Source organism: Eucalyptus grandis, chromosome 2, assembly GCF_016545825.1.
Source record: "Eucalyptus grandis isolate ANBG69807.140 chromosome 2, ASM1654582v1, whole genome shotgun sequence".
Classification (NCBI taxonomy): Eukaryota; Viridiplantae; Streptophyta; class Magnoliopsida; order Myrtales; family Myrtaceae; genus Eucalyptus; species Eucalyptus grandis.
Genome location: NC_052613.1, coordinates 7,204,649 through 7,229,513, shown reverse-complemented (window position 1 = coordinate 7,229,513; position 24,865 = coordinate 7,204,649). Strand labels below are relative to the sequence as shown.

The 24,865-nt window shown below is 40.1% G+C and overlaps 4 protein-coding genes across 7 annotated transcripts; 2 read left to right on the top strand and 2 right to left on the bottom strand.

The window, feature by feature from the left end:
• Positions 1 to 1,053: 1,053 nt before the first annotated feature.
• LOC104420313 (COP1-interactive protein 1) lies at positions 1,054 to 6,764 on the top strand. 4 transcript variants are annotated; one of them, XM_010032184.3, is made up of 9 exons: positions 1,054 to 1,224; positions 2,584 to 2,689; positions 2,988 to 3,047; positions 3,148 to 3,250; positions 3,761 to 4,364; positions 5,038 to 5,155; positions 5,411 to 5,578; positions 5,660 to 5,784; positions 6,312 to 6,764. In XM_010032184.3, exons 2-8 carry the CDS (start codon positions 2,609 to 2,611, stop codon positions 5,714 to 5,716), a joined length of 1,191 nt encoding a protein of 396 aa, XP_010030486.2. In that variant the 5' UTR covers positions 1,054 to 1,224; positions 2,584 to 2,608; the 3' UTR covers positions 5,717 to 5,784; positions 6,312 to 6,764. The 4 variants fall into 4 exon arrangements, with proteins under 4 accessions (XP_010030486.2, XP_010030481.2, XP_010030493.2 ...); XM_010032179.3 differs by having other exon boundaries at positions 2,967 to 3,047; XM_010032191.3 differs by lacking the exon at positions 2,988 to 3,047.
• Positions 6,765 to 11,179: 4,415 nt separating this feature from the next.
• On the bottom strand, positions 11,180 to 12,357 carry LOC104420307 (GEM-like protein 4). The gene is made up of 4 exons (XM_039306722.1): positions 12,340 to 12,357; positions 12,168 to 12,222; positions 11,694 to 11,968; positions 11,180 to 11,579 (listed from the first exon to the last, which is right to left on the bottom strand). The coding sequence occupies exons 1-4, from the start codon at positions 12,355 to 12,357 to the stop codon at positions 11,406 to 11,408; spliced, it is 522 nt and encodes a 173-aa protein (XP_039162656.1). The 3' UTR covers positions 11,180 to 11,405.
• Positions 12,358 to 18,495: 6,138 nt separating this feature from the next.
• On the top strand, positions 18,496 to 22,176 carry LOC104420297 (SNAP25 homologous protein SNAP33). Its single transcript, XM_010032165.3, is given in 7 exon segments — positions 18,496 to 18,961; positions 19,916 to 20,464; positions 20,687 to 20,780; positions 20,956 to 21,083; positions 21,395 to 21,461; positions 21,464 to 21,491; positions 21,937 to 22,176. Coding segments are annotated over 6 exon segments (885 nt in total). The 5' UTR covers positions 18,496 to 18,961; positions 19,916 to 19,996; the 3' UTR covers positions 22,037 to 22,176.
• A 1,670-nt stretch (positions 22,177 to 23,846) lies between these two features.
• On the bottom strand, positions 23,847 to 24,570 carry LOC104420286 (protein ISD11). The gene has a single exon (XM_010032156.3). The coding sequence runs from the start codon at positions 24,499 to 24,501 to the stop codon at positions 24,214 to 24,216; it is 288 nt and encodes a 95-aa protein (XP_010030458.2). The 5' UTR covers positions 24,502 to 24,570; the 3' UTR covers positions 23,847 to 24,213.
• Between the last annotated feature and the right edge of the window lie 295 nt (positions 24,571 to 24,865).

The window sequence follows — 24,865 nt, the reverse complement described above, 5'->3', positions numbered from 1 at the left end:
TCAAGGGAAGTGTTTTAGCAATGTGAGTCGGTTAAATATATATTTGGTTGAGTATGAGTCATTAGATTTGTATTGCATTAAAATGAGTCAAAACGAGTTAAATATGTCAATTTGGGTTTCGAATTGACCCATCCACTTAATGCAAGCAACAATCATTATTTTTAGGAGTTAAATAAAGGGAAAATACCACCAAAATCCAAAACTTTGTCCAAAGTGACAAATTTATACCAAACTTTTTTTGTGACATGAAAAACCCCAAACTTTTCAAATTATAACACATTTACCTTATCAAGGGCATTTTGTCTTTATTTTTATGTTTTTCCTTTTCTTTTCTTTTTTTCTTCTTCTTCCCTCCACCGGCCATGGCGGAGCCAGCGGAGGGAAGCCGGCATCCAAAGAAGGGCTGCCCTCGCCGACGTCAAGCGAGGGCTGTCCTCACCCATAGCCCTCGCTTGATGCCGGTGAGGATGGCCCTCGGCGGCGGCGCTCGCCGAGGGCCTCCCTTGCCGATTTGGGTGAGGGCGCGAGGGAGGCCTTGCCCGACCCTAGGCGAGGGCCACCCTCCCCCAACATTGATGAGGGCAGCCCTCACCCGACGCAGGCTTCCCTCCGCCGGCCATGGTGAGGCCGGCGGAGGGAAGAGAAAAGGAAAAAAAAAGAAAAAAAAAAGTAAAAAGACCAAAATGCCATATAGTTTAAGGTAAATGCGTCATATGACAAAAGTTCAGGATTTTCTGGGTTACAAAAAAAATTTGGGGTAAATCTATCACTTTAAGCAAAGTTTAGAGTTTTTCGTGATTTTTTCCTTTAAATAAAATACCATTTCAAATTATAATTATTGGCTGGACAGCTTTTGTACCGAGGGTGTGCTTCGATAATCAAAGTTGGGCCGAGTTTGGGCCCGGAAGCCCGAACTTTGGACCCGTCAATTAGCGGCCCGACCAATGGCAGGTCTGGCGTCCGTCCGTTACCTCGGCCCGGCCCAAGCCCAAGTTCCCGCCAGCTTGAAATCAAAACCTCGCCAATTCGAAGAAAACGTAGGAGCCGAGGCTGAGCTGGCGACCAAAACATAGAAAAATCCGAAAGCTGTCGCATCGTCAGGCAAGCCTGACTTGAAAATCGCAGGAGCATCTCGATCGGTTCCCGACGATCGCCTTCCAATTTCGAGGGGCGCGCGCGCTCGAGGGTCCGGCCGGCGTTCCGTTCCGAGGAAACCCTTTCAAGGTCTCGCCCTCTCTCTCCCTCTCTGCGTGTGAATTCGGGCGAAATGTATCCTCCGGGCATAGGGATGGAATGAGGGTCGGTTTCGGTCGTCAAGAACGATTTGAGTGCGGGTTTTCTATTTGGAATTCGGGCAATTTCGTTGGGAAAGATCTTGCCGGTTTCTGGGTATTTGTCTGTTCTTGCAATGGGGGTGTGTGCTGATGAGTGTATCGTCTTCTTTAAGTTTTTTAGCGCAGAAGGTTCCTACAGTTTACGCGAAACGCAAAAATGAATTACACGGTGCCGATTACTGTATCTGCCAGGCGTAGGGATTGAATAAGTGTCAGTTGCAGGCGTCAAGAATGATTTGAGTGCGGACTTTCTTTTCGGAATTCGGGCAATTTCGTTTGGAAAGATCTTGGCAATTTCTGGGTATTTGTCTGTTCTTGGAATGGGGGTGTTTGCTGACGAGTGTATCGTCTTTTGTTAGTTTAAGTGCAAAGGGTCCCTTCAGTTTCTCTGAGCATGGAATGCAGAAATGCAATCGGTTTCGCACAGGCACAAATCGGTTAATGGTCATGCTGCATGAGATAGTATTTTTTCGCTTTGACTCGCTCTGTGGAAGTTGGAGATTAATCGGCATTCTTTCTGGGGACTGCTTATAAATGATGCTGTATTTTCCTTCAATCTATTGATTAACAAGCTACAAGTTGTGGACAGTCACCCGCATGCAAAATTAATTAAATGTGAATGTATGTGATGGCCGAGGTTGTAACCCACGGGTCAGAAGGGTGGTTGGAGGGAAACATAACCTTCAATATGTTGATATGGTGATGTAATTTCCCTTTCAATGGATATAAGCTTTCTTCAAATGAAGTTATATGTCTAGGGCGCCCATCAAATTTTCTGTGAAATAAGGAAGTACATAAAAGTGTGGATTGGAAGTACCGTGGTGAATTTAGAATCTGTGTCCCGAGGATGCTTGCCTCCATGAGTTTATGCTGTATCATAGTTTATTTCAAAGAGAACCAATTATTATTAGGGGCATAAGTTTAAGAAATTTGGGTTAAGCAAGTGCAGGTCGGTACCTTGGTTAAGCAAGTACAGGCTTAAAGTATATTGGTAAATTCAAGTGCCATGGCAGCAGCGGCACACACCCATTTGACTTTTCGTGGGAGGTTTCTATTCTTAATTGGTTGTATCAATGTGAAGCCCAAAAACTGAAAGCATCACATAGAACATCATCCGTTCTCAGTATTCAGCAATTCTCTTTCTGCTCTGCAACATTTTATATGCAAGGCCCTTATTTTTATCAAATTGTTCTTTTGCAAGATCAAACTTTTAAAATGACCAAATCAATTCACCAAATTGTCCTTGCAGGTCTTTATTGGCATTTCAGACTTAAATGTTGCGTGGAACCATGAGCGAGAGTGATAATTCTTTTGATGCTGGGGAACTCTTAGAAATCGGCACAAGATTTAGAGAGGTTATTGCTGTCCCTTTGGACTTTCAAATACTCTATTTTAGCTTATATGAAAACATGCTTTTATTTCAGAAAATTATAAGTCGAGATTAACCGTACGCATTTGTAGGGTGTATGTGGTTATTCCATGACATCCTTTGTATGCATAAGCAACAAAGTTATTTCTTAAGAACTGCTAATTGGCTAAATGCTCAGGAGAAGTTGAACATTCCTTGAAATGATAATTTTCTAGTAATCAGAAAATCAATGTAGTTGATTATTTTGTTTTTGACTACTGAAGAGATTGTCGATCTCCATGCAGCTTGGAAAAGAAAGGGACATGTTAAGAGAATCACAATCTCAAAATTTTGAACTAATCAAGGTAGTATATGGCACCAATTTTAATGGTTAAAAGATATGATTCTTCTTGGTTGAGTCAAAAGTTAAGATCGTTATACAATTTAAGGCGGTTGTTTTTGCAGAAACTAGAACATCATGTAAATTCATTGTCTGATGCTCGTGCAAAAGATGAGAAGTACACCCGACAATTGGAAAAAGAGTTGATGAACTCCTCTCAAGAGATAGGTAATGCTTCTTACCAGTTTTTTCTTTCGATGTCCCATTGTCATAGCTTATCCTTGTGCGTGACGCTTGTTCTTTGTTTGTATCTAGTACCATGTAATGCCTTTTATGCATGTGCTGACTATAATTGGATACAATTTAACATCTCCACATACCTTGAGTTAAAAAAATTGTCAGCCCCTTTAGGTTTGCTGTTCTGTTAATGCATGTGATATGTCAGTGATTTCTTAAACTCATCACAATGAGCTATTTTGCATGCTGAAATTGATTGTGCAGTTTTTGGAAGAATAAATCTGGTTCCATTCCATATAAGTTGCAGTTGGATTATATACATATAGTGAAGGCACTCTTATATTTGATCCCCACAGTATCACACAGCATGACTGCTTTATGTGACCAGTGAAACTGTGGTCATGACTGGATAATTTTTGTCTCACTCTTAGATATTGTTTAATTTATCTATTTCCTTGAGATTTGATCAATGAATTATATGATTTGACATAATCACCGCAGACTATCTGCAGGATCAGATAGGTATGAGGACTGTTGAGGTAAAATTTCTTGAAGAGAAGGTGCACATGCTGGAGTTGAAATTAGAGGACATGGAAACCTTAGAAGAGAAGGTTGGCATATTGAGTGAAGAATTAAGGAGGTCCGATTCAGTGCGTGAGTTCTTGATACAGGAACTAGAGACAAAAGAATTGGAACTTGTTAGATCCACTTTATGCATTGAGAAACTAGAGGAGTCCATTCCTTCTGCAGGATTAGAGTCACAGTGTGAAATAGAGAGTATGAAGCTCGATTTAATGGCCCTGGAGGAGAACTATTTTGAAGCTAAGAAAAGCCAGGATGAAGCAATAGAAGAAAAGGAAAGGATAACCAGGTTGATTGAAGAGCTTGAGGTTCAGTTCAAGGATGCACAGGGAGTTGTTGATTGTTTCGAAAAGGAAAATAAAGAACTGAGGGAGAAGCTTGATTTATCTGAAACAAATATGCAAGAGTTCTGTCAAAAGATCGAAGAGTATTTTGAAGAGCTGCTGGATGATGACAAAAGGTCAAAACTTCATTTCTTCAAGGGAGAAAATGGGTGTAACCTCACTTTTCAGAGGAACATAGGGTATGTGGCAGATCACAACTTCTACACTCTATTTTCTTCTTTTTTGCTCTATTCTGTGGTTGAAACCTTTGTTTCATCATTTTGGAAGTCACTTGGATCGGTATTTTGACATATGTAAGCAATAACAAGTCATTTTGCATGGAAGTAGGGTCTTCCAAATGTGGTCATCCATTGTTTGTTAATTTATACCTTTTGCCATTCATCAAAAAATTTTACATCATACTTTGATTGTATCAAGATATTAATGTATATGATTTAATGTCGACATGCCGCCAATCATAATTTTGTGTGGTTAAGATGGTCACCAGAGTTTTCAGAACCTCTTGTCATCATCTTACTGAGATGGTTAGGTGACCTTATTGCATTGTCATATTATTTACATGTCCTCTTTTGCTTCATACTTTCATTTATTGAACTTGGTGGCTCTCAATGTTGCCAACTTGTTTTTGGTTCAACTCCTCAATACTTCCACATTTACGTGTGATTTTTCCTGCAAAATATGAAAATTGGGAAAATAGTTTAAGTTTCCAAAAATTATGAATAAATTATATACTCAGGAAAAAAAGTGTTCTGTGTTTAATAAATGTCAAAGCGTGAATACCGCGATATTTACAGAAAGTCAAAAGTCAAAAGTAGATTACTCAAATAGGCTTAATTCTGAAACTTGTTGCAGGGAAAAATTTGTTCAACTGCTCTCCGAAATAAATGCTCCAGATGCAGTAACAAAAGAAAAGATGAAGAAGATGTCCCTCCAGATACATGAATATGAACTTCTCGTGAAGCGGCTTAAGGTATGAGCGTCAATGCAGACATAAGTATTATGTTGGTCCTGAGTTCCTCTTACGTTTTATGTGTTGATAGCATTGAGGCCACAAGAAAAACATCCAGAGGCAATTGTAGCATAATGTCATCAATCATCATATCCTTATCAAAATCTTTTACACTCTAAAAGGCGTTTAACCTAATTGTCAATATTGGTTTAGAGACATTCTCTTCATTAATTGTTTAGTTTTCAGGTAGAAACTTGATCTGCCATTTGTTGATAGGAAGAATTGAGGGAGGAAAAGTTGAAGGCAAAGGAAGAGGCAGAGGACATGGCTCAAGAGATGGCCGAACTAAGGTACCAAATTACTGGTTTACTTGAAGAAGAACGCAAGCGCCGTGCTAGCATCGAACAAGCATCACTACAAAGGATAGCTGAGTTAGAGGCGCAGGTACTGTTGCTGGTTTTTTTTTAATATTTAGTTTCTCCGGCAACTAACATGGAATGAAGAGTTCAATTTCAAATTTTCTAGGTTCAAAAAGAACGAAGAAGTTCATCCACTACCTTGAGCATCTCCACCATCCGGTGAGCAGTAAATAGAAGACTCTTATCAGGAATATGGAAGCTAGTTGCTTGACGATAATAGTTGAAAGAAAGGTTTGCCCTCTGAAAGACCCTAAATGATTCTCTACGATGATTTTAGTTCATGGCTGTTGTATAAGATGCAAGCCTCCTCTTTTCGCCTTACCAACACAACTGTCGAGAATGCACATGCTCATCTTTGGCTCAGCTAACTGCTCGGAACTTGTCTTTTGTGAATACTATGTGTGTATTGCAGACTTTGCTCAAAAAAAAAAAAAATGGTTTAATTATTCGAGCTAACGTTTTATGGCTTTTCCTAAGGGGGTCACCTTGTTTCCCAAACCAATGCGTCTTTAACAATGAAATTGTGGACTAAATACCACGAATGGCTCTATTCATTGAAGTTCCCAAGGAATGAAACTGCTCTTAATATTCATTGAGGGAAGTACAATCAAGAGAACAAGATCAGACCCAGCCTCATTTCTTTGATAGAATGAAACTGGTTCATCTTTCCGTTCATCTGAATGTTTGTTGACAAAAATCAATCATTAAATTGTTAGTCGTGATTGTTTAGTGCATAATCTGATGCCCATTTTTATCAGGTATTATATAATACAGCCTCTCCAGATCACGAGTTTTCTGTGTGGAGATGAAGAAGAAAGCTCCAACCAGGAGTAACTTGCTTGTAATCTTTGGTGGATTGGTTCCCTCATGATAAGCCCTGACCCCCCGACAAGCATCATTGCCTGGTGAATAGGACCGTCATGATTCAAGCGAATTCTTGGAGGTCAGGTTTACATACTACAGGGTGGAAGAGTTTGGTTGAATCGCGATGGTCTTAATTACAGGATGAATGGTGTGCACAAGAGGTCAGGGTTCACCATAAGGGAACCGCCGGGTTCAGGTGTTGCATTTCATTTGCGCGCTCTTCTACAAAGCGCCATGTTTTCTCTACTCGTGCACAATGTCTATAAGCCTTTGAGATTGCCATGTGTGGACATATTTTGACTAGTCTTCAATTGCAAGTTATTCTTTTGGATAATTTCTTTTAGCCAGAGATAGATACCAAAGCTCTTTAGCCCTGCAGCTTGCTTAAAATGGACATGGTGGCAACTACTACAATTGATGGTAACCTAACTTAGACAAAACTACACCATCACTAAGATGCTGGGTCACCATTATTAAGTTCTCTTGGCAGAGTGGGTGACATTCTTTTGGAGCAAGTTCATCTGAAAAATTGCTGAGGACCAGATAAGAATTAGTTGTGGCCGCTAACACAGGTTTGATCTTATAGAAATTCGAACGATTAGTTGTGGCCGCTACAGAGTAAAAATTAGTAAAAATTAAGTATTTTAGATCAAGAAATAGGGTGAGCTCAATGAGAATCAAGCGTAATTTAGTGCTCTAGATGCTGTAAGAATCCTCGCACAATGAGCACAGAAATGGGAGTGGGAGAGGTTAGAAGTTTCAAGTTCAGTACAGGTTTTATCTAGAATCTCAGATAAACAGCCCCAGTCTACAAGATCTGCGAATCATAATTATTCGTACTCACGCCACGAACATCATCGCTACTGATCGTCGTCACAGCTGCCTTGCTGCTCTTCCCACCACTACCATTGCTACTGCTGAACACCTCATTGCTGCTGTCCATTGCCCCACAAGTTTCGGGCGAGGTCCAACACCTTCAGGTCGTGCGATGTCTTGATGAGGAACTTGGTCTGGGCCCGCCTGCGGTACTTTGCCCGAAACCGCCAGATCTTTCTCTGGATCTGGACGCGGGTGAACTTGGACCCGAGGGACTCCCCGATGTGGTCGAGGTCGGGGGCGATAGCGAGGGGCGGGCGAGCTTGGAGAGGAGCAGGACCTCGTCCTCCTCGGAGAAAATCCTGCCGCGCCTGGGTTCCTGCTGCTGGCCGGCGGGAAGGCGGTCGTCGCTGCTCTGGGCGGAGGCCGGAGAAGAGGGGAGCCGCAGGGACATGGTGCCTTTCGCAAGGCGGCGGAGGCGGCGGAGTTCAGAGGCAACCGGCGATTTTGGGATGGAGAAATTTGGTACGACGGCGCTGCGTCGTGGGTTTTTATAAAGAATTCTTTGGCAGTATTCTCCGAAGATTTTCTTCACGAGGATCGATGCGAACGTCACTGCTGACGACACAGTCACTGCTGACGACAGAGAGGGTTTGAAGGCTTTGATTGCTTGTGGGAAAGAAAATGGACACATCACAGCCTTATCAGCTCCAGCACACGTATGTTGACCAAGTACTTTTCCCTTGTTTCTGGTGAGACATGTTGATCAAACGCTTGCGCTTTCTGGTCTCGACGCAGTACAAGGGATTTCATTGGGTCACTTCATGGAAGAATGAACTTTAATAGTCGCCATTGGAGTGGGCCACATAGAAACGAACTCTTTTTTTTTTTTTGACCCGGGAACCTCTGTTCGCCGCGGTAGGTAAACCCTGCAAGGGTGGAGTCCGCCACCACTGACTCACACCTACGCTTAAATCGCGCGTTTGCACCAAAGCAACGACTCACGCAAGTTTCGAACCCTTCCCTCGGCGGATGGGGTACTAAAGCCTTAACCAACGTGGCCACGCGGGTGGTGGTCATAGAAACGAACTCTTGAACACGCATGTCATGCATTAAATGGCGTATGCACAAAAGCTTCCTTTTTCTACATTTTTTTCACAAATCCAATGAACAATGCACATAGTTTGGGCGGCACCTGAATATATTTAGAGGCCTAGTATGACATTGTGTACCTTCAATTCAAAATGCTTCTTTCCAAGGGCTGTTTAGGGGTACATGATAACCAAAATTTATGTTCCGGAAATAATTTTTGAAACTTGTTTGATAAACCTACTTTCGGTTTTTTCTTTTCTCAAATAGATTTCTATTCCAAAATTGATTTGGAAGAGAAATCGAAATAATTTCTCCCACTCAACCCTAATTTCGGTGAGTCCTCCTCATCTCCTCTCGTCTCTACCTCCTCCTCATCCGCTTTCATTTTATTAAAAATAAAAGTAAATAAAAATAAATATATTCATTTTATTCATTTAAAAATAAAAACAAATTTATTAAAAATAAATAAATTATTTTTATTTATCATTTTATTTTTAGTTTATTAAAAAAATTTATTAAATTTGTTAAAAATAATTTATATATGATAACTAAAAATAATTTATTTTATTTGCCTTGAAGTGTTTTGCCAAATAATTTTTATTTTTATTTTTATTCATTCTAAAATAAATTTATTCGTAAAATAAAATAAAATATAATAAATAAATAAATTTAATTTTTTAAGGATATTTTAATTTTAAAATAAAATAATATTTTATTTTATTTTTTATGATTTATTTTATGATTTATTTTTTTGTTACTAAATCATTTTTATTTTTATTTTTTATATTAAAGGTCGTCTGCCGCGCCACCATCCGAAATGAAGAAAATTGTCGTTATCAACGAATTTATTTTATAGAGAAATTTTGGGTTGTTATCAAACGGTTATTTTTGCTTAAAAACTCTTTTAGAAATATAAATAAAAAAATCTATTTTTGTTTAAACTATTTCTGAACGAGAATGATTGTCATACGCGCCCTTATTTTCCGAAAAGCATAATCTCAAGCAAATGCAGGAGTAACATTATCTATCTCCCCCATTGAAGTGTCCTGAGTTATTCTTCCTGGTCCATGTTTACATTGCTGGTATCATCATACCTCGTTCTTTTAGAATGTTGCCCCTCCTCAACAGAGCCTTGACCAGGACAAGTCTCAAGATCAATAAGGCCTCTTTTCGCATTCACATTGCCCCAACTGTAGTCACTCTCTGCAATACCAACTCGACCATCTATCATTGGAGTAATTATCAACAGTGAAGTTCTACCATAAGCAAATGTGTTTCCCAAACATGACTGACGACAATAAGGACAGATCTGATTCTCGAAATGAACACTGAGCCGCTTCAATTCCAATCCACCACCTAAATCTACAGTCAATTTTACCAGGTCCTCACATCCAAGCTGTTTGTTGATAATGAAAGGTGGCAAATGGAACATCCACATGTGATCTTCAAACATGACTGGAATGGTTTCATAGGTCACAGCCTAATGAGTAAAGATGAATTCATTGCGCTTATTTATTATGGTGACTGTTGGGAATGGCTGCGGCTCCTAGGTGTCACTTTTGGATGAATAGATGATGCCTACAGTGAAACCTTGTACGGCCTTGAAATGGAGGCATCTGAAAAGATAGCGAAGGACTCTCACTCTGATAGCTAAACCAATCGAGAATGTTGCTTCACCGTAAATTTTTTTTGCCGTGAGAGGAAAGTAGCACGATAATACAATCGAGCATTCTAAAAGGTGAAAAATCATCTAAAAGTGTGCATGAACCACATCAGAGGAAGAGAGAGAAAGTGTGTGAACCTGAAAAAGGAACTCTTTGAAGTTGCTTGATAAACTGTAGCACCACTCCATGTGTGCTGTTCCTGCGGATCGCAACTTGTCCAAGCCAAAAATCTCCTCTATATTGCTGCAATTAGTGAGAAATGACCTCAGTACACGGTGGAATTTGTATAAAGATAACATTTTTCAGCAACGTACAGTTAACTGCAGACACAGTGAATAAATTTGTCGGCATATCGGGAAGCAATTCAAGCTCCGGACAATCGTCCAATTTAAGGTTTTTAAGTTTCAAGAGACATCTGACTGTATCTGGTAAGCTGAAAATGTTGTTCTTTCTCAGGTCTAAGTCTTCCAGAAAGAGCAAGCTTCTGATGTCCCTTGGGATTGCATCATCTGATAGATTGCCGTCCATCGATTTTAGTGATTTTAGTGAAGTTAACCCCAACAAAAACGTGATAAGCATACAATTCTTGTGCAGATCTTCCCTTCTTGTCACCCATGGCCAAATGAATGAAGACAAGGAGCTAGGCATTGAAATCTTGCATCCACATAAAGATGACTTTCCAGATTCTTTAAGCATAAAATGGACAAAGGGACTTGAGTAACAGCAGTTCCTTCAGCAACAAACTTCATCGAAGACTCCATCTCTCTGAGATTTTCGGGTAACTTATCACTCTTTCAGCAACCTGCAATATTGAGGACTTTCAGGGACTTTACCCTGCAGATGCTTCCAGGAAATTTCCTGGGCTCTTTGCAGCCTTCAATATCCACCCGAACAAGTCTCTCTAATTTGCCAATGGACTGATGGATGCCTAGGAGCTTCATGCAATCTCATGGGGACGATTCCTCAAGATTGGGAAGCCTGAAAAAAGCAGGAGTCTTTCTCCGGAATTGCGAATGACTGATATTAAGGACTTTCAACTTTGACAGAAACTGTGACAAAGTAAATATTTAACATGAAGTTGCTAGTAAAGCATTTTGTCTCAGTCTAGGAGAAGAGTAAGCATACCACACCTAGTTATCTTTTTAAGCTACTTTGAGATTGCTATGTTGCATGTCGAGACAAAGGAGGCATTCCATGTGAAAGTCGACCAGGATAAAACTTAAAGACTCCGATGAGAATGTTGTCTTGGAGAGCTGCTAGAGAGAGGATATTGGATTTAACAGCACTTCCTCATTGACAACTTTTTTACAATGTTGACATGTCCCAATTGTACATATATCTGACACAGAAGAACTAAAGAGTTTTTTTTTTTTCAAAAGAGTCCTTTTAGGCCAATTCAAATCGACTTCAAACAGCCTATGCTTGAGAAATTGCCCGCTGAAGATGCTTTAGTGTTTTCTGATAGTTCAAGAATCCCATGAACCAGAACTCTAAATTATCTACAGTTACAATCTGGATGTACTTCTGCAACGGCTTCTCCACGTTCTCTGTCTCATTTGCCATCTTTATCTTTCTAAGCGGGATCATCACCTGGAAAGATATTCAAAAAAGATTATTATAATGCTGCAGTTCGACATAGCAATGGAGACTGGCATATAGATTACTGACAGAAATATAGTGATTTTACAACACGAGCAAAGTTACCTTGTAATGGACTTTGGTTGTTTCTCCATCCGGAGAAACCAGTTTTATACATCTCTCACTGCAAAAGGCCACTCTCTCGGTGGAGATAAAGAGGAGACCTCCTATAGGACCAACTGAAGTTGACAGATAGCATTGGAAGGTCTTCATTAGCCTTTCGCCAACTCCGACATTAAATAAGTCCATGAACACCTTATCCATTCCTCCAAGTTGAAGAACTCTCGCCCCCATTCTCAATTTTCCTTTCACTGTTTTTGTAATCTTGGGACTTAGGCTCACTGCAGTTCCATAACGGAACGATGTGAAAACCAGTTTAGCACATATGTCCTATGAACATTTTTGCACTAAATTGACCTCAAAACATGTTATGTTTCTTGATCCTCCAAAATAAAGGACCCTGAATTCTACAAGAAAAAAGCACCTATACCTATTAAGTGAATACCGAAATTGTGGTCATAAGAAAAGAATTGTTAGTACCATGTTCTCGAACTCCACGTGCAAGAATATCTGCTTTCTTCCGAGCTTGTTCATCCTATGAAGCACCAAATTTACCTTATCTGCAATGTCGGAACCAGACAGGTCAGAGTTCAGATCGATGCTTTGGAATTAAATGATTGTTGGAAAAAGAGAGCTGCTTTGATATTAATACCCACCTTTTAACTTTCATGACGATCCATCGAATGGACAGAACATTTTATCGTATTGATAAGAATGTTCCGATGAAGGTGCCTCCAAGGATAGTAAAGGAACTCCAATGACAAGACCCTGGCGTTGGTTTTTCATATCTGATGGTCTGATGATGAACTGTGGAGTATCTCTCAAAATGGTGTTGGAAACAAGGAAGATGTGCTTACCCCAGTATGATCAATCTTCTGAGTCCTGGGAATGAATTTAAAGGGACAATGTCCAGGGGAAGTGCTGAATCCTGACACTGTTTCAATCCAGTGTTGTATGAGTCAGGAATGGATCAGCAAGGAATAAAGGAGGAGAAGGGGACGCATAAAAGAAGCTTTCTAAGATGTCTGATGTGTCATCGCTTTCTGAAAACATGCACTGTGATTGATTCATGATCACATCCTTCTGTGTATTCTCTAGAATTTTCTGATAATAAAAAGGTGGATTCCTGATGCAGCTTCAGGTTTGTTATGCCCTACAGACAACTGCGAGGACAATGTTAGACTAAGCAACTGTCCAAGCAATAAGAAATTTTGGCAAAAAATTGGAATGTGCGACAAAAAAAAATAACAAAAAAACTTCTTCGTATCAATCGCCACTCATTATGGTTCGATTGCATACATTGAAAGGATAATATAATACTACATATATATTAGCTGTAATGATTGGAGAATTGACTGATATTCTGTGTTGAAATGTGCTGCTCATGTATAATAAGTTCTTTACGTCCTTACTGGTCCTTCATTTGTGGGTACTAGGCTCTTGACACAGTCTTCTCCATGCAGCACTTAGATTTTTCTATTGGAAGGGTGGTTGATTTCTTCATGTTTTTATGTCCACTTTGTAATTTAGGACAAATTATTTGGATTAGATATCAGATTCGAACTTGGTTCTTGGGCAAATTGCTTTCCCCGAAATCAATGTCTCTAATAAGAAGTCACAAGACCGCTGACCCAAGAAAGTCAAAAGTTAGCTAATTGATCGACCTAAATGTAAAATGAAAAATAAAGGAAAAGAAAGAGAAAAAGAACACAGAAAGAATCATCACAAAGGAAAAGCTTTGAATGGGTTGAAGTGCTATTTGTTTGGGGCGGTGAATCTTCATGGCAAGCTTTTGCCCTCATCCTTAGGTGTACATGAGTGTGCAAAAAGCCGAAGGCCACTCACATGCAGGTTGAACTTTTTCCCTTTTCTTGGTGAGAGATGTTGATCAAACGCTTTTCCATTTTGTTTGATGTTTTTGATTAGATTTTGCTCTTTAATTTTTCAACGCATTATGAAAGTTCGATCCACAGAGGATGAAAGATAGTGCGGCTTATAGGATTTACGAGGTCACTTCGTGGAAAAGGGAATTGCCGTCCGTTCGCCCGGGCTCGGCCGGCCGGTCCGAACAATCATTATTGAAATGGCAGGCAAGCATCGTAACAAATTTTCAGACAACGCGTATTTTGGCAGCAATTTCAGGTACTTCTCTATAGATTTGTTTACGAATTAATCTAGAATACATATTTTTAGGCGCTGAATGGCAAATTTGATGTTTATAGGCTTGGTGTATTTTTGACCTTCTATTCAGTGCTATTTGTTTGGGGCGGTGAATCTTCATGGCAAGCTTTTGCCCTCATCCTTAGGTGTACATGAGTGTGCAAAAAAGCCATGAAGTTGTGCCGAAGGCCACTCACATGCAGGTTGAACTTTTTCCCTTTTCTTGGTGAGAGATGTTGATCAAACGCTTGCTCTTTAATTTTTCAACGCATTATGAAAGTTCGATCCACAGAGGATGAAAGATAGTGCAAGGATTTACGAGGTCACTTCGTGGAAAAAGGAATTCAAACAATCATTATTGAAATGGCAGGCAAGCATCGTAACAAATTTTCAGACAACGCGTATTTTTGGCAGCTTAATTTCAGGTACTTCTCTATAGATTTGTTTACGAATTAATCTAGAATACATATTTTTAGGCGCTGCTTTGATGTTTATAGGCTTGGTGTATTTTACCTTCTATTCAAAATGCTTCTTTTGAAGGGCTGTCTCAATTTCGAAAACCTTGAGTTGGAGAAAATGAATAGAGGAGTAACAGATATTGTCAGTCTTCCCAAAATAGCAGTTGAAGTGCTGTCAATTATTCTCACTAGTCCACGTTTGCACTCCGACAAAGATGCGTCCAGGGACAGGACAGAAATTCCAATGACAATACCCTGAAATTGGTTTCTCCTATTTAATCCACAGCCTGAGTTTCTTGTGTATGATGGTCAGCAAAGAAATCCGCGCAGTGTCTCTTGCGAGAGGTCGGAAGCAACAAGGATGTGCTTGCTCAAGACATTCAATTTTCTTCGCCTGTGAGTGTATTTAAAGGAACACAATATAAGAGTCCAATGTAAATCCTGAATCCCGACAAAAATACTCCTGTGGATGCGAGCCTTTATGAACTCGGCATCGTAAGCAATTAGAACAAGTGAGTCCTATATGGAACCCATAAGTTGAGCTCTTAGAAAACCAATATCTCCAAGAGACATGGTTTACATTATTCGAGCTTAATGCATATGTTTTATGGCTTTTCCTAAGTTTTAGGGGTCACAGTGGGTGCATTTAATCAATTAAAATACAAATGTGGCCTTTGTCAATGACCCAAACCAATGCGAGAGTAGTCAAAAAGTGAAACCCAGGTGGTTAACAATGAAATTGTGGACTTGTGGAAAGTGAAACACCACAAAGAATGGCTCTTATTACTACATTTGAAGTTCCCAAGCCTGCCTTAGGAATAGCTTGTGTGTCCTCAAACCAAGGTCTTTTTTCTAGCTCTTAATATTCATTGAGGGAAGTAAGGACAATCAAGAGAACAAGATCAGACCCAGCCTCTAATTTCTTTGATAGAATGAAACTGGATACTCCCATCATTTCCGGTTCATCTGTGAATGTTTGTTGACAAAAATCAATCATTAAATTGTTAGTCGTGATTGTTTAGTGCATAATCTGATACCCATTTTTATCAGGTATTATATAATACAGCCTCTCCAGATCACGAGTTTTCTGTGTGGAGATGAAGAAGAAAGCTCCAACCAGGAGTAACTTGCTTGTAATCTTTGGTGGATTGGTTCCCTCATGGTAAAAGCCCTGACCCCCCGACAAGCATCATTGCCTGGTGAATAGGACCGTCATGATTCAAGCAAATTCTCGGAGGTCAGGTTTACATACTACAGGGTCGAAGAGTTTGGTTGAATCGTGATGGTCTTATTACAGGATGAATGGCGTGCACAAGAGGTCGGGGTTCACCATAAGGGAACCACCGGGTTCAGGTGTTGCATTTCATTTGCGCGCTCTTCTACAAAGCGCCATGTTTTCTCTACTCGTGCACAATGCCTATAAGCCTTTGAGATTGCCATGAGTGTGGACAATGTTTTGACTAGTCTTCAATTGCAAGGTATTCTTTTTGGATAATTTCTTTTAGCCAGAGATAGATACCAAAGCTCTTAAGCCCTGCAGCTTGCTTAAAATGGACATGGTGGCAACTACTCCAATTGATGGTAACCTAACTTAGACAAACTACACCATCACTAGGATGCTGAGTCACCATTATTAAGTTCTCTTGGCAGAGTGGGTGACATTCTTTTGGAGCAAGTCCATCTGAAAAATTGCTGAGGACCAGATAAGATATGTGTACAGACGCAAGCACAGGTTTGATCTTATAGAAATTCGAACGATTAGTTGTGGCCGCTACAGAGTAAAAATTGAAGTATTTTAGATCAAGAAATGGGGTGAGCTCAATGAGAATCAAGCGTAATTTAGTGCTCTAGATGCTGTAAGAATCCTCGCACAATGAGCACAGAAATGGCAGTGGGAGAGGTTAGAAGTTTCAAGTTCAGTAAAGTTTCATCTAAAATCTACATTGTGTAACGGGTTCTTTATTTTTTGAAACTTGCAATGTACTCTGTGTACCTTAAAAACTATCCTGTTACACGATCCAAAATCGGTTTTAGATTCTTTTCAAATTTTACTTGTATTATTAATTAAACGATTATAATGAATTATCACTTTTAATAATTATTTATTGCTACTTCAATCCATTAATCACAACTTATGTTTAGACATAAAAAGAATATGAAATATTAACAAAGTAAAAGTTTCAATCATAAAATGGAAGTTTAGATTAGTGGTTTCAAATTATACATTCATCTTCGAACCTATAGAATACCATGAGATCACGTAAAGACATAAATCAAAAAAAAAAAAAAAAACGTAAAAACTTATTTCGGGTTCCACCCACTTGGAACCTATCCATCGAAATAAATTTTTAATTTTTGAGATCTAAAACTTATCCTACATATCCTAAAACTTGAACTTGGAATCGGACAAATTCTCATTAATCCGATTTCAGGTTCTAGCTTGAAATCATGCTCACCTCTTATTCTCTTTCCGTAGTTCACGTTTGATAGACAATGACTGATTTAGTCTCCTCCCTTTGTTCACGTTTGATGGACAATGACTGATTTAGTAAGTTGAGATGCTCTTACATTACTTGGGACCATTTATGTCCCTCGTGGTTTATCGTTTTGACGCCACATGAGACTAGTCTCAACCGTATTGACAGTTTCAAACTTGACTGTGGGGTTGCCTCCTTTTCTTTATTATTGCTTAGGAGTAGGGTCCATGATTGGATCGCCTTGTAACTAAACAAACGGTCCCTCCAACGTCATGAAACGCATCATTTCTTATTCTAGCCTTCCTGGAAACAGTTATCTAAATTTTGTGTACTTATTTACTCAGTACGTACCTGCTTCCGGCCTGACAAAAATACTCCTGTGGATGCAGGTCTTTGTGAACTCAGTATCGTAAGCAATTAGATCGAGTGAGTCCTATATGGAACCCATGTTGTTCCCGGTCAAGCAATCAATCTAAGAGCGTCAGGGCCCATAAAGGAACTTAAGACCCACCAGTTTGAGTTTTTCAAGTAGATATGATGTACAATTTTTCTCACTATTGTGAGGTTTTATTTTTTTTAAGTTCGCAACTTCAAGCTCAATCAAAAGAGCAAATTTATCAAAATGTGAGCTTAGAGAGCTCAAATTATTTCAGTTTCAAAGGTGAATCGCCCAAACTAAAAATGCATATGTCGCCTAAAGTGTTATCGTTTGAGAAGTATTAGAATTATATAAAGCACTTGACATGCAGATTGATTAGAGTAAATACGAGGAAAATTCAATAATCCAACGTGAATTTTAGGGATAGTATATGCTTGTCCCGGAGCTTTCGATGGTTACGTAATATCTTCCTAACATTCAATTTGTTAAGCCTTTGACTCTTCGTTATTTTGTCCGTTAACATGTGCAATGACATGATTCTTAAAAGATAAAAGTAGATTTTCTTCTCATTTGAAAAGGAAAACTACTTTGCCCTTAATTGCCGTAAAAAATATAAAAATATGGAAGATTAGTAGATTACTTAATATACTAATAGTAGAAAAAATATCAATTATAATAATATACAATAAAATTTTCAACAATACTACTAAACAATAAACTTTTATCAAAATTTGGAAACTTTTATCATTTATTAATTGCATTTGGTGAGCATGATAAAACTTTGGATATGATCACTTTTATCTTATCATCCTATCCAGTGTTGAGTGACATGAAATCCGAACATGACTGAATGAAAAAATCCCATCTAGGAGATGGGATAGATTCGGCCAAGATATTTGAAATTGAGAAAACTGAAAAATTCAGCGAGTGAAATGCCAACCCAAAGAAGCCTTCGCTAATCCGTTCACGAGGTGGGAAAAGTAACGTTGGAGCTCGCCGATCCTACCTCTTCCTTACATCACTCAACTCGATCCTGCGAGGAACTTCGCGATCTCGATCAGAACTCAATGCATACTCTAGGATGTCTCAAAAGGAGAGGGAATCCCCGAAGTCATAGGGAAGAGGGGTGTCCGACATGAATCGCAATTTGTGAAAGAATGTGGATGATATCTATTTCAATTCATGTTATATTCAGACACTAAAAAACATTGGATAGTAGGATATTTAAAATCCTATTCGACATTATCCCATCCCGTAAAAATATCCGACCCCGTCAAACACGCCTCAAGATTTCAAAACCAAACTCGGACGAGAGTTCGGGGAAGTTTTGCAGATACAGAGAGAGAGAAAAGGTCCAAAGTCAGAGCCGTCAGAGAACGGGATCGGCTCAAAGTCTCTGGAGTTGATCGGTTCAAAGAGAACGCCGAGAAAAACTCAACCACGTGAGACGAAATCCTCCTTTAAATTGTCATGCTGGTGTGCGTTTAGACGACAGATGACAGCGTAACCCGCCCCGCCCGCAACACAGCATTTCCATTTTTCTATGCGTCCTCTCTCTCTCCTTATTTGAACAAAGCCTGCAACATTCCTACTCCTCTGAACTTTCAACGCCTTCTAGAACGCCAGTTCATGCGCGTGCCCGGCCCCCCTCCTGTTTCCGCAGGACGGCTTTAAGTACACCTCTCTCTCTCTCCATCGCCCTTTAACGTCCTGTGGGATTGCCATTTGTAGAAATCTTTTGGGGAAGATCGTGTAGTTCCTCGCTCGACTCTTGGGTTCTCGCCGGATTTTCGTTTTCAGGTATACCCAGTTCCTGTTTTCTTCGTAAATGTTCGTTATTCGCGAATGCCGTCAATGGGTCGTTGGGTTCCTGTTCTTCTCTCCGTCGTTGGAACTGCAAGTTCGCTGCTTTAGCTTTTCGTTTTGCTGAAGCGTTGTGGAATCTGAGTTCGGGTCGTCGTGTTTTCGGCCGTTAATCTGTTTCTTTGGTGGATGGGTCGTTTGACTTGATCGAACTTGATGTTTTGTAAAAAGATAGTGCAATCGAATCACAATCTGTTGCTTTTAAGATCCGGAAAACTTTTGTCAACCAAGTCAATTGAGCTCATCCTTAGGCAGATGCATGAGTTTTGCTTCAGTCTCTGGTAATTAGAGGATTCGAAACAAGACTTATTTTCTTTTCCCACTAATTTGGAAAAGTTGATTAAGTACGTAGTCTCAGTTAAAATAAATGCTCTGTGCTCTAATACCATGTTAAGGTTAAAGATGCAGGAGAGAGGAATCTGGAATTTGTCTATATTTTGATGTGTGCACAAAAAGTGTACATGGAGCCAAAAAGTTTTGTTAAATCTTGAGAGATACATAGAGTCAACAAAATCATCAAATACTTTAACATAGGAAGTTATCCCAGAGAAATTCCTAATAATCTCTGTTAGTATTTATAAAAGTTTAGTGTGCAATTGTAGTCTTATAGATTCATTTACTTGTTTCTTCTCAAATCTCTTGAAATTTTCCTTCCCACACAACTATTGCCTTTTGTCAAAAGGAACTGGATAAACCTTCGGATGATCTTCATGATCATGTTTCTTTAGGTTCGCAGTGATTGTAAGGTGGCCTATGGGGGTTTTGTCATGTTTACTTTTGCAATTCAGGCTGTCTTATTTTCTTTTGGAGCCATGTTTTTATCTGCGTCCTTCGGTTATGTGTTGTCTTTTAATTCCTTCAGGCTGACCCTTTTTTTTTCCTGTGTCACAGGTTTGCTGCAAGCTTTGCTTCAGTTTCTGTTTCCACGGCTCATTACTGCGTGAAAGTCATTCACTTCTATAATAGAAGAAAATGTTTGGTTCGAAGAAGTCTCCATTGAAACTGGCCAAGCATAACTCTGTTGATAATGCACATCCCATGGCTTCAGGCTCTAATCCTTTCGGTTCTGATGACAAGGTAGATAATAAGCAAAGTCTTAACTCCTCAAGAAGGACGTCTTCCGAGCCTATGTTAGGTGATCACACTCAAAAAGGAATCTCTACATCCTCATATTCAAGTTCACTAACCTATGCCACGAGAAATAAGTATAAGAATGATTTTCGTGACTCTGGGGGCTTGGAGAGTCAATCAGTGCAAGAACTCGAAAGCTATGCAACATACAAAGCTGAGGAGACTACAAAGAGTGTTAATAACTCCTTGAAGATAGCAGTAGACATGAGGGAGGACGCAACAAGGACGCTGGTCATGTTGCATGAGCAGAGTGAGCAGATCACCAGGAGCCATGCGATTGCTGCTAATATAGATCAAGATCTTAGCCGGGTAAGGCTCAATTCATAAGATAAATAGATCATACACCAGTTGATGTTAGAAAAGCTCTTGCGAACTGAAAAAAAGTTAGGCTGTTGATAGTTTATACACCAAGTCTAACACAGAAGTCAATTTCTTCAACGCCTGTAAATACTCCGTAGTTTCCGCATTTTCCATTTGGTTATTAATATGGCAGGGCCCCATAACAATAAATGCCCGTTATGCTTATTCTAGGGTGAGAAGCTTCTGGGAAGCCTTGGAGGCATGTTCTCAAAGACTTGGAAACCGAAGAAAAACCGTCAAATTGCTGGCCCTCTAATTACAAGAGGTTTCTCTCTCATGCCCTGTTCAAGTTTAGTTTTCAGTGCGTGTGGTCTGGCTGTGAATGTCATTGTGCTGCTTATCTATCCTTATATTCATTCTGCAATTTGGTTCGAGACCCTTTTTGACTCAAAGACTGAAAGACCTTGTGTGTGGTATGCGTAATTGCTTTGATTTGGCAGATGCTGTCCAGACGAAGGGTAATCACTTGGAACAGAGGGAGAAGTTGGGTTTGACCTCAGCGAGTAAGCAACAATCTAAGATGCGAACGCCACTGCACGAGCCAACAGATGCACTGCAAAAAGTCGAGGTTAGTATTTGGCTGGTTGTTTCTTGTGATTAGGCAAATAACAAGTTGTTCATTTAAAACAAGTGGAAGTGAGGTCCCCTGGGTTTCTTGGAGACTAGTTGATCTTGTTTGTGACTGCACTGATGCATCAAGCCCTGGTGGGAGAATATTTGAACCAAAAAAAAAGAGAGCTGAGGGACAGTGAATTCAGTCCTTTGCAAGCACATTTTCCCACTTCTCTTGTGCAACTTGATTTTCACAATTGCTGAAAATTCTCATGTCAATCTGGCCTTCACAATAACTAGTTTGCAACTGCAATGATTGTGGAACAGGTTGAAAAGTCAAAGCAAGATGATGCTCTCTCAGAAATTAGCAACATTTTGGGGGAGCTGAAGGACATGCTATTGACATGGGAACTGAAATTGGGAGGTCAGTGTTGTCGATCTCTCAATGCTTTACCGGCATCATACATTACATGTTATTAACAAGTAGTCTCAAGTTGCATTGTGGTAAATATGTTGGGAATGAGCATGAGCTTTTCACTCGCAGAGTTTCAGTGTTTCTGAATAAGCACATTCACTAATTGTTACCAACCTTGAGTGATACGTTGAGAGTAATTTTTAATAAGATCCTTGTGCATATATTTTACAGCTTTATTTCTCATATGATCACATCAATACTTATCTCCGAGTCATCCTCGTTAATGACCTGATAGAAAAGCTCTTCGTTTGATCTGAATCAAAATAGAGTATGGACAGTGCTGTTTTCCCTTTTTCCCCTGATAAATACTACACAGTAGTCCAGCAATCTGTTGTTCTTTTAACACTATTTGGCCACTACTAATTTTTATCGTAATGTTACATACATGCTGCAGGAGTAACAAAGCTCTGGATCATTTCGATAAGGATGTGGAGGAGCTTGATTATCGGGTTAAAGGAGCGAATCAGCGTGGACGCCGTTTGCTTGGGAAGTAGGATTCTGACCGCTCATTTGTTTTCCAAGACACCCTTCCGTCATTTTCTATCTGTTGTCTTGGTATCATTTCTTGTGATTTTTCACGAATTCTCTCCTGTACTGCCTTCGCAACCTGTACACTGTAAAGAACATGCCATGAAAATGCTTATGGATGCTCTCCAGAGAGATTTTGGAAGCTATGCTGCAACCATTCATTCTGCTATTGCTAAGCATTTTTTCGGGCTCATCTTTGTGTTTTCAACATAAAATTAGCGACTGACAAAGTGGCAATGGACAAGGCTGGAGTTTTCATCCAGGCCGTCTCATGGCACCATCCCCAAGCACAGCCGTGTTTTGGGGTTAATGGAGCAAGCCTTCATTTGCAGAAGGTGAATTATTATGATGCATTCTGAATCTGACTAAAGAACTCAAGAACTGACTCTGAGTATGAAACGTCGTTCCACTCCAGCATCAACCAATTTAAACGCCAAAGAGAGCCTATGATATGTTTTGGTACTTTTGAAGACTAAAGTTACGTGCCAAGTACAATTGCAGTCATCAAAGAGCAAGAGCTTATTGTCATATACTCTTTGAGGTACAAATTGGTTCATTAACTTCATTCTTGGACATGAAACTGAAAGCTAATGCGTAGTATTCACTCATTTAAGATCCAAAGAGAGCTCATAGAAGTACACCTTGAGCAACGAATTTCCTCAAACTTTTCCATAAAGTAAAAATCCTAGTCCACTTTCTACCTGCTATGCCCAGATGTATGAACAAATGCACTCCATGCTTCAAGGAACAAGTGATGACGAGACAAACATCCAAAACTCAAAGCTGGTATAAACTCACAACTTTGTCCAACAAAAGAAATAAAAACTCACCATCACTCAAAAGTACGAAGCACAATACAACGAAAGATGCAATTTCACCGAAAGTTATGGTCTTCCAGCTGCACGCTAACATTTTTTTCCTACTGGTTTCATTTATGAAGCCCAAAAACAAAGGATGAAGCCTCCTGTGGTTCACATGCTCACCTCACTAAAATGAATGAATAGACAATACTGAAAGTTAAATAGTATATGTGCAAGCTCACTAGGCCTTACGCATATCATGATCTCCTAAGCACAATGAACTCAAGCTCACCTCGCACTTCAAGCTACAAAAACCAATTATCTCATGATTGCATTTATCTGCAGGTTATTGGCATAACATGACATAATTTTCACGCCTTAGACATGACAAAATTTGTACTCAGAAGACATTGATAAGACACCAGCTCACACAACAAAACTTTCGAGCTGTGGAGCGAATTCAACTTTGATCAGCCTGTGTATTTAAACAAACAACTGTGGCAGCACGAAGATCACAGCACTATCAGAACGAAACAAGAACCCTCCACCTTCTATGAATACTTCTGAAAAGTATCTAACTTTAAGCAAAACCTAATGCAAAAATCCTCATTCTGTAGCACAAAAGAAGCACATAATAGATCGATACAAACAGCATGAGCTGTTCCTCAGGGCCACAACCAAATTGAAATTTCTAAACTAATGATACAGAAGCATTCCCTTGTTCAATGAAATTTGAGAGTACTAGGTCACCCTGACTGGCCGTGAAGAGATCCTCGCACGATTATCTATTAAGCCTATGTAACCAAATGACCATAACTGAGAAAAAAATTAGACATCCTTTCTAATGCAGCATACTCTGCACCGCAGCTCCATCTCCAAGCCATGAATCCATAACCAAATGGCAACTTAATCACGCGTTTCGAACCAAGAAACGACACAGAAACAAACATAACTCAATTAAGAGGGGAAACAAGGAAATAGAATTCCCATCAAGCAAATCCACTCATCCATCAATCCCTGTTGCATATCCACAGAGCAATGATCACATCAAGAAGCTGAACATACCAATCTCAAAGTCCCTAAAATTCAGAGTCATCAAGCATAGCAGCTCAAAAACCAGCAAGAAAGAGATCTCAAAAACTACGATTTCACCATTGATTAAGCTGAACTGCGTATCCCAATACACCGTTCAATCCTCAATTCCGCAATATAATACAAAAATGGAACTCCTTCGCATACTAGCCGTTGACCCGGACCGCGTATCCGAACAGAACCCTAGCAAAAGAAGACCAGCCAGATGATGATGCAATCGAGGAAGCGTACGGCGAGGGCTCCCATCGATTTCAGCGCTGGAGCTCCATGACGCTCTTGACCTCGGGCGCGTAGAGGGAGTAGACGACGGCCTGCCTCCTCGCGACCTCCAGCTGGCTCTTCCCGTCGGCGAAGGCGGCGGCGATCGCCGACGGATCGGCGAGGTCCTTGCTGAGGCGGAACCCGTCGAGGGCCCGCCGCTTCGTGTACTCCCGCACGTTGTAGTCGTGGAACTCGCGCGCCGTGCGCAGCAGGGACCGGAGCAGAGCCAGGACCTGCGGCTTCGACGGAGCGGCGGCGGCGGCGGCGGCGGATGCCATCGGAGAGCGAGCGGAGCGAGCCTAGAGAGAGAGAGAGAGAGACAGAGAGAGAGGGGGAGAGAGAGAGACAGAGTTTCAAGGCTGACCGAGCTCGCGACCGCACCTGCCCAAATCGGACTCTTTGACTCGGGCCGGGCTCGACTCGGGCCAAATCCGGTCGGGCTTTTTTTTTATAAAAATAATAAAAATATTATATATATATAAATAGGGTTACTCTCCATTTTTTAGGCCCGCCCATTTGATTTTCAGCCTTGGCCTTTTTATAGGATTAGTCTATTCATCGAGAATGCGCAAAATAATCATTCTATTTTTAGTAAGATCAAGATTTGAAATGTAAATACGTTTACTAATGCAATTTCATTTT

Coding starts and splice junctions, on each gene's coding strand:
- LOC104420286 (XM_010032156.3), bottom strand. CDS start 24,501: ATGGCATCCGCCGCCGCCGCCGCCGCCGCTCCGTCGAAGCCGCAGGTC.
- LOC104420307 (XM_039306722.1), bottom strand. Junction 11,969..12,167: donor ACGTGGAGTTCGAGAACATG/GTACTAACAATT, acceptor ATGGAACTGCAG/TGAGCCTAAGTCCCAAGATT. Junction 11,580..11,693: donor CAACCAAAGTCCATTACAAG/GTAACTTTGCTC, acceptor ATATCTTTCCAG/GTGATGATCCCGCTTAGAAA.
- LOC104420313 (XM_010032179.3), top strand. CDS start 2,609: ATGTTGCGTGGAACCATGAGCGAGAGTGATAATTCTTTTGATGCTGGG. Junction 3,048..3,147: donor AAAATTTTGAACTAATCAAG/GTAGTATATGGC, acceptor TTGTTTTTGCAG/AAACTAGAACATCATGTAAA. Junction 3,251..3,760: donor GAACTCCTCTCAAGAGATAG/GTAATGCTTCTT, acceptor TAATCACCGCAG/ACTATCTGCAGGATCAGATA.